General features: G+C 43.1%; 2 protein-coding genes across 10 annotated transcripts in view; one reads left to right on the top strand and one right to left on the bottom strand.

Annotated features, from left to right (window-relative positions):
- Positions 1 to 6: 6 nt before the first annotated feature.
- LOC146507634 (cytochrome b5 reductase 4-like) lies at positions 7 to 7,404 on the top strand. Its single transcript, XM_085177301.1, has 5 exons — positions 7 to 129; positions 1,150 to 1,296; positions 1,536 to 1,686; positions 3,994 to 4,080; positions 4,477 to 7,404. Exons 1-5 carry the CDS (start codon positions 81 to 83, stop codon positions 4,577 to 4,579), a joined length of 537 nt encoding a protein of 178 aa, XP_085033427.1. The 5' UTR covers positions 7 to 80; the 3' UTR covers positions 4,580 to 7,404.
- A 3,352-nt stretch (positions 7,405 to 10,756) lies between these two features.
- Positions 10,757 to 17,286, bottom strand: part of cep162 (centrosomal protein 162) — a 38,672-nt gene continuing 32,142 nt past the window's right edge. For 7 of the 9 annotated variants that reach the window (XM_085177295.1, XM_085177292.1, XM_085177299.1 and 4 more), the window contains 7 exons: positions 16,870 to 17,061; positions 16,426 to 16,693; positions 15,076 to 15,208; positions 14,420 to 14,561; positions 14,250 to 14,348; positions 11,593 to 11,727; positions 10,759 to 11,149 (listed from right to left, as the gene is read on the bottom strand). In XM_085177295.1, coding sequence (XP_085033421.1) covers positions 10,949 to 11,149; positions 11,593 to 11,727; positions 14,250 to 14,348; positions 14,420 to 14,561; positions 15,076 to 15,208; positions 16,426 to 16,693; positions 16,870 to 17,061 — 1,170 coding nt within the window. In that variant the 3' untranslated portion in view covers positions 10,759 to 10,948. Of the gene's footprint in view, positions 11,150 to 11,592; positions 11,728 to 14,249; positions 14,349 to 14,419; positions 14,562 to 15,075; positions 15,209 to 16,425; positions 16,694 to 16,869; positions 17,062 to 17,286 lie in introns of all 9 variants that reach the window. The other 2 variants (XM_085177298.1, XM_085177300.1) reach the window with 2 other exon arrangements.

The raw sequence follows: 17,286 nt of genomic DNA, 5'->3' as shown, positions 1-17,286 counted from the left end.
GGGATTGTGTGTTGGTGTCTAAGACTGAGGTGAACCACAACACTTACCTGTTCAGACTGCAGCTCCCTGCTGGGACTGTCATGCATGTGCCGGTCGGGAAACACGTCTGTCTGAAAGCGCTCGTCCAAGGTGAGCAGTCGCACAGGCAGCTGGTGAAACGTGTACAAAGCTGCAGTTTAGAGGAAGCTTAAAACACCTGTGGAAGCAGGTAAGCCTGCTGGAAATAGAGCAGTGTTAGAAAGTTTATATTGTGTGAGGATGTTTCATCTACAACCATGAAGTATACAGTTCACACAGTGGTACAGAGGATTCACATCCTTGTTGTTAATGTGTCTTAAACCAGTTGCATTCAGTTTGCAGGCCTCCTGTCCAGAATAATGTGCTGCCCTCGTTCATCAGTGGGACAAACTGGTCCCCAGTGCTGCAGCCTGTGTGCGTTTGCTAACCTCCAAATAAAATCAGCAGTCTCTGATTATTGTGCTCGTTTCATTTTGATGTGGAGAGGACGGAAACTGAAAATCAGAAAAACACATTACATAAAAGTTGTAAAGTGATTTTCATGTCATTGAGTAAAATAAGTATTTGAACCACATGGAAAACATGACCTCCCACTTGGTAGAGAGCAAGCACAACAGTAGATGTCAGCAGGTTTGCACACATCTCAGGGTTTGTGCTTGTGCTGAGTCTGCAGTCCTGATGTCCTGTCACAGCTCTTTGGTTGTTACTTCAGGAGTATCTGACTCATCGGTTCATTATAATGTAGCGCACAGCCTTTGTGTGGCTGGGTTGTAGGGGATCGCTACTTATTTACTCAGTGACCTGCAAATGTGTATAATTCAATTCATGTGTGATTTCTAACTTTTATGTAATGATTTTTTACATCACTGGTGCATTTTGTGGCAACTATTTCCACCAGTCTCATTCTAAGCCTTACTATAGTTAAACATGAGCACAGCTAGATAAGTGATGACAGGTCAGTTAGTAAAATGCTGATATTAGTTTTGATACAAACTGATTCAGCATATTTTTATTATTTTAATAGCAGCGAATCACAGACAGAAACAGCTCTGACCTTGGACTGTTTCTGAGAGTGTGACATCACCGAGACGGGCACAGCTGTAAATCTTACTGTTTGTTATCTACATGCAGACGTGGAGGTAGTGAGGCCGTACACCCCAGTGGAGCACATATTTCCAGCAGCTTCTAAGAACTGGTCACAGGAATCAGACCTCTACCTCATGATCAAAGTCTACCCTGGTGGAGCGCTCACCCCACACCTCAGCAGCCTGAGTGTCGGTGAGTCACATTCAGGGAGCACCTCCCAGGGTGGGGACATGGATGAGGTCCAGTGACTCCTCTCTGCTTCTCCTGTAACAAACAAAAGTACAATGAAAAAACAATGTGTGCATTTCCACGTGTGGCACAATAACGCGACCAACTCGCCATCTAACAGTAAATAATGTTCAGAATTTTGATTTGATGAAGGTGTTTAATCTGAGTAAACTGTTGTAATAATGACGCGTTTACTCTTCTAGGTGACCGTGTGGCCGTAAGTGGTCCAGAAGGCACCTTCAGTCTCCGCCCTCTTCGTGATGTTACAAACCTCTACCTAATAGCTGCGGGCACAGGCTTCACGCCCATGGCTCGTCTCATCCGTGCGGCCCTCGAAGACATCGAAACCATCGGGTAGGAGCAAACTTTCAGAAGCAGCGCTTATAAGTGACACCTTTGTATTCAGTGCGGATCAGTAAGTGCATTCATTTATAGAAATAAATGTACTTGGAGCAACCATCTGGTTGTTGGTCACCTCCCCGAACTGTGTCAGGAGTCTCCAGGGCACGACAAAACAAACAAACAACAGGAGAAGCAAACAAACAACAAGAGAAAGAAACACACAACAAGAGAAACAAACACACAACAAGAGAAAGAAACAAACAACAAGAGAAAGAAACAAACAACAAGAGAAAGAAACAACAAGAGAAACAAACAACAAGAGAAGCAAACAAACAACAAGAGAAAGGAACAAACAACAAGAGAAGCAAACAACAAGAGAAACAAACAAACAACAAGAGAAAGAAACAAACAACAAGAGAAGCAAACAACAAGAGAAGCAAACAAACAACAAGAGAAAGAAACAAACAACAAGACAAGCAAACAAACAACAAGAGAAACAAACAACAAGAGAAACAAACAAACAACAAGAGAAGCAAACAACAAGAGACAAAACAAACAACAAGAGAAGCAAACAAACAAGAGAAACAAACAAACAACAAGAGAAGCAAACAACAAGAGAAAGAAACAACAAGAGAAAGAAACAACAAGAGAAACAAACAAACAACAAGAGAAGCAAACAAACAACAAGAGAAAACAAACAAGAGAAACAAACAAACAACAAGAGAAGCAAACAACAAGAGAAAGAAACAACAAGAGAAAGAAACAACAAGAGAAACAAACAAACAACAAGAGAAAGAAACAAACAACAAGAGAAGAAACAAACAACAAGAGAAAGAAACAAACAACAAGAGAAAGAAACAAACAAGAGACAGAAAAAACAAGAGACAGAAACAAACAACAAGAGAAGCAAACAAACAACAAGAGAAGCAAACAAACACAAGAGAAACAAACAAACAACAAGAGAAGCAAACAAACAAGAGACAGAAACAACAACAAGAGACAGAAACAAACAACAAGAGACAGAAAACACACAACAAGAGAAGCAAACAAACAACAAGAGAAGCAAACACACAACAAGAGAAGCAAACACACAACACGAGAAGCAAACACACAACAAGAGAAGCAAACAAACAACAAGAGAAGCAAACAAACAACAAGAGAAGCAAACACACAACAAAGAAGAAAGACATGCAAACAAAAAAGATGACTTGTAAAGACCTTACATCCATTCATTGCATGCTGTGGGTCAGATGTTTGTGCGTACTGGAGATGTTTCCCTTCTTTGTTGTGATCAGTTTTGGGTTTCATTACTCAAAACAAGTTACTTATTGGTCACTTTTCTTAAATGTACTGCAGTACGTCACCTTCCAGGAATTGTTTCACTACTTTTTACACCGTTTTTTGCATTTTTCCAAAACACACTGAAACACACTGTCTGATAATCACCATTTAAACACATAAAGCTACAGCCCCACACACCAACACTGATCTGTCCTAATGAGGACACACGCCATCTTTCTCTTAGTACTTGGGTGTGACCACGAAGCAAAGATGAAAGTGGTTGCCATGGTGATCCGCTCTGCCACCTGAGCTACAGCCACCCCATGCCATGGTGATAGTACTGTAGAAACAGAGGCTGACTACTCATCAGTGCTCATGTTAACTGTTGAAACTTGGAGTGTGTCTGCTGGGCCGCCATTCACTCAGCTTTAACATCGCTGGGTTTTTGGCTAGATTAGCATTAGCATGTTTGCAAAGCTCTAAAGTTGCATTAGGCAGCATGATGCAGCTGTTGTGGATGCAGTTTGCACTTACCTCTTCTATAGAAATACAAGTCATGTCCATCCACTCTGAAGACTGTGGCACTATGAAGTGCAAGGGGAACTGTGGGATGGATAGACAAGCAAACTAACAAGGAATTAGACTTCTGGGAACCGGTTCCTGATTCCCATCAATACTTCGGAGTGCTTGAAGGATCTGGTTAGCTGTGCAACAGCTTTAGTATCTCACACCCACTCACCATCTTTGATTTATTCTTGCAAATCCAACAAAACAACAAATACGTTTGCACAAACTTGATCATTTTATATGCGAAAACAAAAGTGTTTGGCTGCAACATCTGTGTGTCATGTGTGGGTGGTTGATTATATTTTGTTTGAGGATCTGACACTGTGTTCTTAGATGCCCTGTGTGCACTGTAACCTCTGGTGTTTTACCAGTGAACTCCCTGTGCTCTTGACACTAGTTTGAGAAAACAGTTGTAGTGTTTTTCAGTTGGCTGCTTGCTTCATAACCTACAACATGTTTGTGTGTCTCCAGAAACACAAAGCTGCTCTTTTTTAACCGACGAGAAGAGGACATTCTTTGGCGCTTTGAACTGGATGAACTGGCTGCTAATAACGACAGGTATAGAAGCTGTGCACCTGGGGAGGGCCTCACACTGTTGGTCGTGTTAACAACAAGCCTCTAAGGTGGTGCATGTGAACAAACAGCAGGGTGGAGTCATCGGTAGAAAAGAACCCGAGGTCTAAGAAAGAAAAAGAAAATACAGAGAAAGAGAGACGATGAGGAGTAGTAACCAGTTTAGGCCAGTGGATTTTTGCATCCTGTTAAATGTCTATGTCATAAATGTGTTATGGCCAATTTAGATAGCTGGTTCAATATTTGTTTTAGCCTTTGGAGCTTCAATAAGCCGGTGTGTCAGAAAAATACCTCTTCTCAACTGAAATGAACGGTTGTGGAGACATGTTTACATGTAAAATGGCTCTCGTGTCTCGTCTTCCGTTTGTTGCTGTGTGTTAGGTTTCAGGTGGAGCATGTCCTCTCTGAGCCCAGCGAGCGCTGGCCCGGCTGGAGTGGTCCGGTGAACGAGCCCATACTTACTGAGCTGCTTTCCAGGGCCTGATGGGTCCAAATGCTACGTGTGTGTCTGTGGCCCTGCAGCCTTCACAGAGCTAACACTCGGGTAGGTAACACAACCGCACTGCTGCTCTGACAAAGTGTTTTATTTAGAAGCCGTCCTCACAGAGATCCATGTTCTGTTTGACTGACTGCAGTGTTTCACTGGTGTGCAGTCACAGCATTTAAGAGCGCCAATACAGTCATGTGATACGTCCTAGAAGTATCATTGAAACAGGCAGCGAGCATGTTCACATAGTCTCAGATTTTTATATGATCATTAAATAATAAATGTGTTATAAATTCAAAGGCCAAACTGCCTCAGCTCCTCTGCTCTATTTTTCTTTTCTTCCCAAGGACTTGATGTAATTAATGGCACATATTTTTCCACCTGAAATCTTTGTAAGACATTCAGCTGCACGGCCTAACAACACCACACTGAGAACATTTTCCATGTGTAGCGTGAACTGACTCAGCTTTGTGTTGACCTCCTTTCCTGTGTGCTCTTCTTGTAGGTTGTTGAAGCAACAGGGCTTCAGTGAGCAGCAGCTCCTACGCCTTCCAGGGTTGACATGAAGGGAACACTGTGTTTCTATGCATCAAGAACTTGATGATGCTGATACGTTTGAGGTGCTCTGAGGAACATATGAATAAATAGAAATATCACTGGTACTGTTTCAGATACAGTGGATCCAGAAAGTATTCATTCAGCATTTGTCACTGATCCAGCCTTATTCCAAAATACACTCAAGTTCGTTTTTCACTTTAAAATTCTACACGTGATGCACCGTGATAGCAAACTGAAAAACATTTGCTCATCTATCGATCTATCGATCTATCGCGTACATGGCCTTAATGCCTACTCCAGCTCATTTAGCTTAAAGCTGCTCTTAACCTCGTCACCTGCGCTCACTGGGCATATTTATATTTTGATTGTGTAATTCCTGCTCACCTGAATGCTTTGAGGAGTGAACAGCCAGTGACACCTCAGCCTGAGTCCAACCTGCTGATTTTTATAAACACACTGCACCTTCAGTTCTGACTGAACCTCATCACCTGCCTCTAGTTTTTAATTCACTTTTATTTATAAAGTGTTAAAATCACAACAGCAATCCCTGCGAGGTGCTTTATATTGTAAGGCAAAGACCTGCAATAATACAAAGTTCACATTGCAGGATGTTATGCCACACAGCTACGAGGGTAAAGGAAACCACACACAGAGACTGAGGCCTGTGGAAATCCATGACTGCTTCTCCCGAAGGTTACTAACAATGAAATGAAATGAAGTATCTCTGCGTGCTAAAGAAAAGTGTTGCAACAGGAGGAGATTTTTCCAACTATCAAAAAGAAAACTAATGAACGCCAAGTGCTTCCTAGCATGGTGGCACCACCACCTGGTCACGGTGCCAGTAAAGCAGCCTTTTCCCGGGGCTTTAAAAACGTTGCTCAGGGTAAATTCAAAGGTTTGCTTTGATCATATCAAACTCATTTCTTCATAATACAGGCCTCAGCAGTGCCTACCTGTGGCTGTAGCTCAGGTGGTAGAGCGGGTCACCTACTAACCAGAAGGCATGATACTAATCCCAGGTTGCTCTTCAATGCATCCATGGGGTGTGAATGTTAGGTATCACTGGAAGCCTAGAAACGTGCTGGTGTGATTGGGTGAATGAACAAGTTGTATAAAGCGCTTTGAGTGCTCAGATAGGGTAGAAAAGCGCTATAAGAACCAGTCCATTTACCTTTAGCTCCTCCCACAACAGTTGGTGCACATTGTTCCCATTGGGCTGTAGTCTCTGGATCTTCAGTTTCAAAAGGTTATAGCACTGAGCTACCAGGTGATTCTTGGTTCTTTGCCCGTTCATAGTTATCACATTTATGCATATAGAGTGGGTTAGCTGGCATAGCCGTGTTACATCAGTTCCATGTTTCCTGTCCTTACCTGTGTAGGCAACTTCTCACCTGTCCTGTTCTGGTTTCCCAACAGCTGACCTTGTTAAGCTGGGTGACGTCTAAGCCAGTAGTTAGGCTTAGCTAGCATTTGGGCTCTAGCCCATGCTGCATGCTGCATGTATGTCTTGAATGGGTATAATAGTGGATACAATTAGAAAACATCGTTTACATTACAGTTGGTAAACTTCATCAATACTTGGTCACCCAACATGACTTATCAGTCTGGGACGCACATCCACTGTTACAGTCACGCCCAAAAGTACCTCAGCATGGCTCCTCTGCTCCTGCAGTGTGATAACACAACCCTTGAACTGTGCAACAAAGACATTCAGGCTGCAGACAGAACAACGTGATGTGCTATGTAGCTGCAACATACATGAATCCAGCAGATTCCCTTAGTGTGCGAGCTGCACCACAGCCACAGCTCTGTGTTTGTGTCATATCAGTGATGCCAGCTCACAGTCTGGGTTTAGGGAAACTGCTCTACTTTTAACATAAGGCTTCAAACTGGCATTTTTTGTAGGGGGCAGCCTGTAGCTCGGGCTGGAACAAATAATCTTGAACTTATGGAAAAATAAATTGACACCAATCAGATTTTCTGAGGTTCATTAAAATAAATCCGGATCAATGAAGCCAGAACAGTCTTCACACCTGCACTGATACTGAAAAGAATAAATAACATCTCCTTCACACATGTGTGGATACAAACACTGTTACAGTTACAGTACATAGAGGTTAAATCAGGTGAAACATTTCTAACCTTGGATTATTTTAATTCATTCACAGCACAAATGTGTGTAAAATGTATTAATAATAGCAGTGGTGAATTAACATTGGCTGTTTGGTAGCAGATGGGCATCTCAATGCACACTGTAAAGACAAGTGAAAGCATTTACACCGAGTGTGGTGCTCAGCTGCCCCGTATCGCAGACATAACCTGGAAACACAGTCTGAAGAAGGTTCATAACATCATCCTCCCATCCAGACCACAGTCTGTGCTCCCTGCTTCCCTCTGGGAAGAACGAGGTTCAGGAACCTCTGATCCAGAAACAACCAGCTCAGGAACACCGTCGTCACAATTTAAGCCCTAAACACGCACAAGCACACCATGCACACAACAATGACATTGTGCAAATACTGTGAATGTACATATTTACTCTGTAGGCTTCTCTTTTATTCATGTAAGTTACTCCGGACAATAATGTTATATCGTTTCCACTTCACATTAGATACCAAACTTTGTGTCATCGTTTGAGTATTGTAGTTTCCAGTGACAATAAAACAGTCTAATCTCATCCAAAACCATCTTAATTTTGATTACTAATCTTCATAACCTTCCCGGGATTCAGGAGATCAGGTAGTTTATTCATGAGGCTGTTATTGAGTTTAGGCTCTCATTTGCTGTGCGACACACTAATAGGTCCCTCTGACAACCCGCTCTCTCGCAAGTATGCAGCCAGTTCCTGCAGCATGGGGACCATTAACTGCCCCCCATCTTTGTTTTGGTGCATCCAACACCAGCAGATTGCACTTCAGACTGTCCGGGAGCTCGGCAATGACCATCGAGACGTGGGGGGGAAATGCCCCAGGACACTGTTGTCGTCTCATTAGGAGCATGCCCTGATCCCGTCAAAGTCAAATTTATTTATGTAGCACATTTAAAACAGCAACTGTTGACCAAGGTGGTGTACATTTAAGGTAATCAAAAGATAAAAATATAGGAAGAAATGATAACATTTAAGAAAAAGAAGCATAAAAAGAGAAGATTTAAGTAAGAAATGAGACAAATAAAGGTCATACACACTCTTTCTGATATAAAAGCCAAGGAACAAAAGTGGGTTTAAAAAGAGTCCAATGTTGGGGAGGTCCTGATGTGAAGGAGCAGTTTGTCCCACAGTTTAGGAGCAGTTACAGCAAAGGCCCGATCTCCTCTGTGCTTTAATCTGGACCTTGGCACAGGAGCGTTCGAGCCGTACACCCAGTGAGCTTGTTGGGGTGCACCAATTTAAAAGACCAGAAAGGTGTGAGGGTGCTAACCCGTGCAACGCCTTCACAAACGAATAATAAAGCAACAAAGGATCCAGCAGGTGCATCTTTCCAATCCTGGGAAATGTAGGATGCATTTGTAGGCTGTGTTTGGATGAACCTCTAAATTGGGACATTCACTGCCTACAATACGAACCTAACCGATGCCACATCCAGTGTGTCCAAACACATTAGTCCAGTAGAGACATCTAGCATGGTTTTTTGGTGTTTTTCTAAACTGATGTTTAACATATTAAGGATGCCTTTGCACTGTAATTGAGAGAATCCTTCTCTCACATGATTTTATGTTATTTATGTTAAATAACTTTTTCTCCCACTTCTTTTTGAAGTCTTATTCAGTATGTTTACCAGTTTAAAACAGTGTTAATGAACACGGGGTCGGTCGGTCATTTTAAAGCCAGCACATCCTTTATCACACAAATGTATTTCATGTGAGAGAGTCAGGCTCCAACACAAAGAGATGCAAAATTATGAGAACCTAGAACTTTGTAGATAACTGCTGGAAAAAAGTTGAGCATTTGTGTTCGTGATCTGACGTATTTTCTCCAAAACAAAATATTCAGCAACGCATCCACCAAGTGGCAGCCAGGTGTCAGAGACAAAGTGTAAAAGCTGCCCGTGCTCCGCTGACACAGTAACACAGACCTCTGAACTTCTGGCATTAACGACACAAAACCTCCTGATTGTAGCGCAGTAACAGGAGCTTGTTGATTCGGGATTTCATAGCCGAGTAGCTCTTACAGGAGTTAATAAAGGCTCCAGTATTTTTGTTATTAATTTCACCCCCTGCTTTAAGTTCACTTACATACAAAAGAAACGAACAGTCACAAATTTCATGGTAGTATCCAGAAAGAACAGAACAAAACTTAAATAGATTTTCATGTCATGAGTGAAATAAATATTATATCACAACAAGCACAACATGACTTAACACTTGATGGAAAAACGATTCTTTCGAAGCACAGTAGTAGTTGGTCACCAGGTTTGCACACATCTCAGGAAGGATTTTGTTCCACCCTCTTTATAGAAACTCCTGTAGTTTTCTTGGCTGCTGCTAAACAACAACAAAGTTCAGCTCCCTCCTGAGTACCGAGGCCTGGAGACCGGCCCGGCCGCTCCTTTGTTGCCTTGGCAGTATGTTGGCAATCACTGTCAAGTTGGAAGACCACGACAATCTTCAGTATTCTTGCTGGTGGTCTTGTAGCTCGTTCCAGCCTTGTGCAGGTCCACAGCCTCGTTCCTGACATTTTTTGACAGCTCTTTGGTTTTTCCAATAGTTGTAGAGAAGCTGGAGCGTAAGGAACTGACTCTGAAGACAGGCGGCGTGCTTTAAACACAAGATAAGATCAGTAGTGTCTAATTGACTGACTGTAATCTGTGTCCCACATGGGCGCACAGCTGCCATAGACCGTTGTAGGGGATCAAATCTGTATTTCACTCAGTGACATCAGCAGGACCAGGTTTGACAGCATTCCTCGTCGAGCATGAATCGATGATTAATGTATTTGCTCGCTTGAAGATTTTATAGTAGACTTAAATTCGGCTCCTCTCTGCAGTTTTCTGTACTTAACTGAAAGAGAGATCACAAGGAAAACAGCACGTACATGAAGTCTTCAGAACGAGGAGTTTAAATTCTGTTTGAATGATTCAATGACTCTGCTGCTACAGATTTGTAAGAGTCTGACAAATGACTGTAACAAAAAACCTTTCTCACTGCTACGGGTTTAATTATATTACTCATGTAGGACCATCAAACTGTGCAAAGAATCCAAGAAGATGGAAAATCTGATGATGAAGACAAATTGGATCTATAAGTTGAATGTGGAGCTGATTTCTTATTACGAAGTGTGGCATGTAGTTGACCTGCAAAGGCTCTGAAACAGAGGAAAAGACATGAAGAATTGAGACTGATGTGAAAAATCCCATCAAAAACACCTGCAGAGGACAACTGACGGCATGTTACGCAGTGCTACCCAGCAGCCGTGCTCGGTGCTGCTAACCAAGCCGGCCAGTGTAGCTGAGACCTTCCACCTCACACTGGGGCCATAAGGAGAACTTTTACTGCAGAATATTTAAATATGTATTCATATTGTGGTTGTGATCAAGTATATTACTTTTATCTGCAGGCCCTGCTGTCATATCTAGATATGTAAAACAGTCAAACAACAAAATAATGTTCACAAGGTTTCTTTATTTTACACAACTGTTTCCTCTGTGGAGGCAGGGATGGTAAGCCGGTCTCTGCAGGTCTTTGGTCATAAATCATTAACATGAAAAATATGAAAATAGATAGTTATTTAAATAAAAAGTAAAAGCTTCTATTGCTGACACGCTGGCATGGAATCTGCAGCATTCACAGTCTCAGCTTTCAAACGTCGTGTTAACTCCTCTGTGGAACGGCGAGCTCAGGAGGCGGCAGAACCGCTCCCTGTCGTTGCAGATGTCTCAGGATGTCCAGGATGGAGTCGAGCTCAAGGCGGAAAGCATCCATCTCCCTGCTCTTGTCCTGAGCCAGGCGTCTCCAGTGCTCCAGCTCAGACTGCAGATCATCACCTGGCGTCTGCCACGCCCCCCTAAGCACCTGAAGGACAAACAAAAGACCTCAGGTTGTATTTGATACAGCAGAACTACTTCATCTGACCTCTATGTGGATCATGTCATCAGGGGAAGTGCACAGTCTTCTCCACCACACAGCGTACATGTTCAGGTTCAGCAGTGTGTTTAACTCCGATGTCTGTCTGACTGCAGAGTTTCCCAGAGTCCAGGAGACGTTTAAAGTCTTTTATAGCATAACATTCAGGTACGCTTACGTTTGCCACTAGTTCAAGTTAGTTTCATTTACGCTGACGATGTGGATCCAGAACTGCTTTTGTTTGAACGTGGTTAGTTCATCACCCACCGTGGATGTCTTTGTGTTCAAAGTTAATCACACCTGCTGATTTAAAACACCTGAATCTTGACCTTAGGGGTCACATCAGGTTCTGGGTTCCAGTTTCTGTCAGCTGGTTGTGTCCTCACTGGTACCTGCTGCAGCTCCTTCTCTCTGTGCTGGTGTCGGAGCTCCATGTTCAGTATCTTCCTCTCCAAGGTGCACAGGAGTTTCACCTCCGAGCTTGAAGCTTCTTTAGCTTCCTTCAGCTCCTGCAGCAGTTTGGTTAGCTAAACACGAGACAGAGGCAGCTAATCAGCTGGTTTAAAAAAGGAACATGTACATGTGAGCTAGGCCTTAAAGTATTCAGCAGGGTCATTCAGTATGGAATACCAGGACTGCCAAAATGAATTAATTAAATACACCATTAAATAAATAATTAAATGTGTCAATAATTTATTGGAATTGATTAATTAAATACATATTTATGACATATTTAATTAATCAATTAAATTACCAGGACCCACACAGACAAAGTTTAAGTAGAGAGAGCAAAAAAGTGCAGTTAACATCTGATCGTTGTGCTTTTTGTTCAATAATCAGCGTGACCTGTGTATAAACACATACACTTTATTAAAAGAGATAACGTCGGTGTTTCCGTCGTAGTAACCATTAGGTTTCACTGTACAAAGCTTGTTAGACACTATGAAACACGTGCAGACCTCACGCTGTTCGACTAATGTTTTTATTGTGAATATTGATCATGAGTGAAAACTGGAAGCCCCCTCTGCTGCCTCGGAGGCCTGTGCAGCACGGAGCGAGGTCAGCATATCCAGGAATGTCTTCAGCGCTGTAGCACACATCCAGCTGTTTAACACCTGCTGCTTATTCAGGAAACACTCACGTTACCTGGTGATGGTCACAGGTTAACGTGGGCAGCTGCAGCTCGATATAACACCATGTCGGCGAATTGTTCTGCACAAGACAAGTAAATTTGTTTTTTTCCTGAGCTCAGAGCTGCTGGAGTTTGTTTCCGTCAGAGTGACTGACCTGGGATAAAGACGACAAACAGGATTTAAACGGAGAGCGATGGACACCTAGAAAACTACAGAGCACGTTATCAGCGGCTGATATCCAGTCACTGGCAAACCTTCGCTCAGTTTTAGCTCTCAGTGGTTAAACACTGGACTTAATTCACTCAGCTTCTGTCAGTCGGGTCACGTTTACTTCACCGTTTTATTTACAACTCAGGAAATCAGTTTGGCTCAGATTAAAGTTATGTTTCATAACTGCATCGTTTTACTGAAGTTAAATGTCTCACTGGAGCACGTTAGACTGAACCATTCGCTTTTCTTTATCTGGCGTTCATATGTGTGATTTAAACTGAATTTCAAGTTAAAACTAACATTAAAAATCTTTTTTTATACAAGGAGAAAAGAGAAGGCGCATTTCCACCAAGAGGAGCAGCGTTGAACCAGCGTAGATACTGAAAGACTTCAGCCTGCCCAGAAATATTACATCCTCTGGTTTTTAATAGTTATTCTAAGCACCAGCTGTCTGTTAGAATGAGCAAAGTTTACTAAAATAAAAATAAATGAAGGTAACGTGATTTGTGTGAGGTAGTTTTTTCATGTTGGTGTTTCGGTCATGTTACGTTTACCTGTCAAAGGCTTGTTACAAACTATGAAATCGTGCAGACGTCTGGATGTTAGAATAAAACTAATACTGCTCATGAATGAGACTAAAGGTGTCCTTTATAACTAAACTCCACATTTATATCATATTTAATTATATAGCACGTGTATTTCAGTAATAGCTGATTTATCTCAGTGTATCTGTGAGACTCCTAAACTATAATGGAACCAAACAAATTTACTTGTCTTGTGCTGACATTGTGTTATATGGAGCACCGGCTGCCCACGTTAACCTGTGACCATCACCAGGTAACGTGAGTGTTTCCTGAATAAGCAGCAGGAGTTAATCAGCTGACAGGTGAGCAGGATGTGTGCAGGTAAACTGAGGGTCAGCTGGTGTCGTGAGGAAAACGTCGGCTCGTTATTTATGTTACAGAAACACAAGGACACGCGAGCAGGCGGAAAGAGACGACCGTTCAGTGAAGATGAGAATCTGCAGATGCAACATGTGGAACACATCTAACTGGTAAACGTGAAAAACAGTTACGATGGAACAGCGGGGCTGTGAGCTCGCTGCACGCCGTCAGCTGGATGTTAGCTAGCAACATCTCGAAAACATCGGAGCACTTTTGCAAACATGTTCTATGTTGGCCAGCTGAGTGGACTTTACGCCACTACTTTCACGGCTAAAACATTATTGAAAGTGTAGTTGGTGACAGACAAAGTGACATTTTCGAGCGCCACCACCATTGCTGCTTGTGATTTGAAATGCATTCTGGGATACCTGGCTGCCCCAAGTCCACACCAGCGATCGATTATCTAGGATTGACCCGACTTGACTTACTTTGCACAGTAACCAATCAGATGTTAGAGAAGATGCAGTGGCAGCGTTAACCCCGCCCACTTAGTTTGATGGGTGAGGCTGACAGATGAAATAAATTCATGAACAGTCAGAGGTCAGGACTGCCAAAATAAATAATACATCATGAAATAATTAATTAAATGTCATAAATATGTATTAAATAATTCCAATTTTAATTAATTATTGACACATTTAATGAATTATTTAATGGTGTATAACATTAATTCATTTTGGCAGTCCTGGCGTTCCATAATCCTGGCGTTCTGTGTACAATCCTGGATGGAGCCAGCACAGCGATCTTTCTCCACCTCCTCACCTGCGTCTGCAGAGCATCCTCCCTCCTCCTGGATATTCTCAGTGCTTCTTTGCACCCCTGCATTTCTTTCAGCTGCTTGTCCAGATGGTTCATCATTACCTGCAGGTACATACGAATGTTAAAACAGCAGGCGCGTGTCGTACAGAGGCTGCTTGATGAGGGAGCCCTACCTCCTGAGTGCTCAGCTTATTCGTCAGTTCTGCGACCTTAGAGTCTGAGTGTTCGAGTGCATGGGCGGCCCGCAGGTGGTCCAACACTCTAAAGTGTTCTGCATTCGTAGTGGATAACTGCTCTTCAAACTCCTCTGTCAGCCTGGGAGATTAAATCATATGTTTAATTCAGGGGCAGCAGGTGATTGGCTGGGTTGTTGAAGAACATCCTGCTTCTTTGCAGGACGGGTCAATATCTATTTGCACTATGAAGCACCGTCCAATCAGTTTTGCCTGAATCTGAAGAGTCTTTATGTTCTTGAGAATTCATCAGCAGCACAAATGTTCCAATAGCAGCCACGCATCCCCAACGTGACGTCCCCTTCACCGTTTTCCTGACAGATTGATCTGCATCATCTCCACACACTTTTTGTTCTTGAGTATAACCAGTGGTTTGCACTTTGTTGTACACCTGTTTATTTCCACTCACAAAGGTCAGACAATGATATTCCCCATCAGCCTTTTACGGCTCAGGGATAGAAATTCAACACTGTAAATGAACTTTGATATTTTGTCTGCTTCACTGCTTTAAGGATAACATTTCCTAAACACAAGTGCAAGTAGAAGCATTTGGAAACGAGCAGAAATCACACAGAAGCAAAACCACAGAACTGTACCTGGACAGCTGCTGCTCGGCCTGAGCAGCGTCGGCCTTCAGAGCTTCCTTCTCCTGCTCGCTCTGCAGGAGCACACGCTCCACCTGCTTTTTTAAAGCTTCGTTCTCCTGCAGAACCTCAGAGATATGACTCCCTGTCAGAAGGAAACATGAAAAAAATCTCTAGTGCCTCCAGCTAGCTGCATTTTTTAAATCTGGAAAACCACAGCCCTGCTTACAGACGTTCCTATATCCCTGCTGTTAGTGTTGCACTGCCATCGATGTGGGAATGTTCTTTCTTCTGATGCAAGTCTACAATAAGTAAACAATACTTGTGTGTAAACCACTTTCAGTTACACACACACACACACGCACACACGCACACGCACACACATGCACTACACACACACACACACACACGCACGCACACACACACACCAGTCGATTCACTTGTCTGAACTATAACGTTTGTTCCCTGAAAGAATAACGAGGTACAACACGGTGCCTCGCCGTGCAGCGTTGCTCAGTGAAGAGCAGCTATCGACCTGCAGGATGTGCACATGCAGGTGGGGCCAAACCTCACAGCTCATCTGTCTTAAAGATGTAATCAGATGTCTTCAGCCAGGCTTGATAAACTATATGTAAATGAACTGGTACTTTTCTACTACTAGAGCTTTTACACAACGTGCCTCATTCATGCAATAAGTAAATCTACCTACTGTTCACACACACTCATATGGAAGCTTCGGAAAGCAACGTGGGGTTAGTATCTTTCCCAGGGAAACTTGGCATGCAGACTGGAGCAGTTAGGGATCGAACCGCCGACCTTCCCTTCAGCAGATGACCTGCTCTACCCTCGGAGCTACAGCCACCCCCATATGTGCATATGTTTCCTCTCCTTCAGGGAACAGACGTTATAGGCATAACCGGTCATTTTTAACACTTGAGTTTCCACACAGCTCTGAGTTTGCTGTAACTCTGATCTTCTCTGTGGCTGCGTGATGAACCAACAACAGCACGACTGGTTGACAGATCACAGGGAGCATATTTGTGCCTCCATCTGACGACGAGGCTTTCTGCAAGCAGACTGCAAACGTGCTGCGTCTTCTGAACCATAAATTGCCCCCTTTCACTCTCTATGTACTTATGCAACACTCTGCATTGAGTTATGAGTTGTTATTAATCTTTGGCTCTCCCACAGCACGACTTTTGTCTCGTCTCCTTGCTCTCATCCCCGATGAGGCGAATCTTGTTGGGATTTGGAATTATATAAACAAAATCAAAGTGAATTAAACAGTGTGACCACAAAATAATTTCATTGTATCAGGTGATCTTTAGTCCCTTTTGTGTATTTTAAAAAGTGCGTTCCCACCTGTGAATACTGTGGGCTGATAGGTCTTCTCACACAGAGCAGCTGGGAACGTTTCTCCTGCTGCAGTGAGGAGACCTGGTTCTTGGTATTTGCTCTCAGTGGATCGTCTTTCTGCTCGTGTGTTGGGGGCAGACGGCGTGTTCCTCCGTTCCTTCTTCAGTTCCTGAATGGTCCGTGTCTTTTTAGCGAGCTCTTGATTCAGCCGCTCAAGCCGCACGCCAAATGCTGCCTCGGCTTGGCGCTGGTGCCGGCCGGGACTCGGCAGGGCCTGCAGAACGAAGGGCTCTCCTCAGTGTTGTATGATCGAGTTTATTTTGTGTTATCAACTGCTCCATTATCCTACTCCATCCATTAGTCCAAGGTTGCAGAGCAAAGCCTGCCTGCTCTCGCATCTGGAGGCAGCTAAGAAAATAGCTCATTGCTTTTAGTGAGACTTGTACTGACCTTCAGCTGCTGCTGGAGAGACTCGATCTGCTCCTGCAGAGATTTCTCTGTCTGTTTGTGGCTCTGCTTCACACGGTACAGCTCTTCCTCCAGAGCCTGGACTACTGATGACTGGGACCCAGCTGCTGCTTCAACCTGCTGCTGCCGCTGCAGCTGCTGCTCCAGCTCACAGATCTGCTGCTCGTAGCGAAGCTGCAGAGCAGACACATAGTGGCATTCAACAAAAATCTGCTACACTGTTGCAGGTCGTTCGTTTTTAAGACTCAGTTTGTGAGCATGATTAAAATGTATCTGATTTGTGTCTAATTTAATTAAATAACTGTGACACGTTATATATAAAACTGTCCTTAATGAAGAGGAAATAATAATACAGGACCAAGCGCAGTATCAGTGACTGCAAGCAAAGAAACAACAAAT

Source organism: Neolamprologus multifasciatus, chromosome 11 (assembly GCF_963576455.1).
Source record: "Neolamprologus multifasciatus chromosome 11, fNeoMul1.2, whole genome shotgun sequence".
Lineage (NCBI taxonomy): Eukaryota > Metazoa > Chordata > Actinopteri > Cichliformes > Cichlidae > Neolamprologus > Neolamprologus multifasciatus.
This window is presented reverse-complemented; position numbering and strand designations above follow the sequence as displayed.

What these genes read in the sequence shown, in the direction of transcription:
- LOC146507634 (XM_085177301.1), top strand. Translation starts at nt 81, where the DNA reads ATGCATGTGCCGGTCGGGAAACACGTCTGTCTGAAAGCGCTCGTCCAA. An exon ending in CCTCAGCAGCCTGAGTGTCG is followed by an intron (nt 1,297 to 1,535) that starts GTGAGTCACATT and finishes TTACTCTTCTAG; the next exon opens with GTGACCGTGTGGCCGTAAGT. An exon ending in GAAGACATCGAAACCATCGG is followed by an intron (nt 1,687 to 3,993) that starts GTAGGAGCAAAC and finishes GTGTGTCTCCAG; the next exon opens with AAACACAAAGCTGCTCTTTT.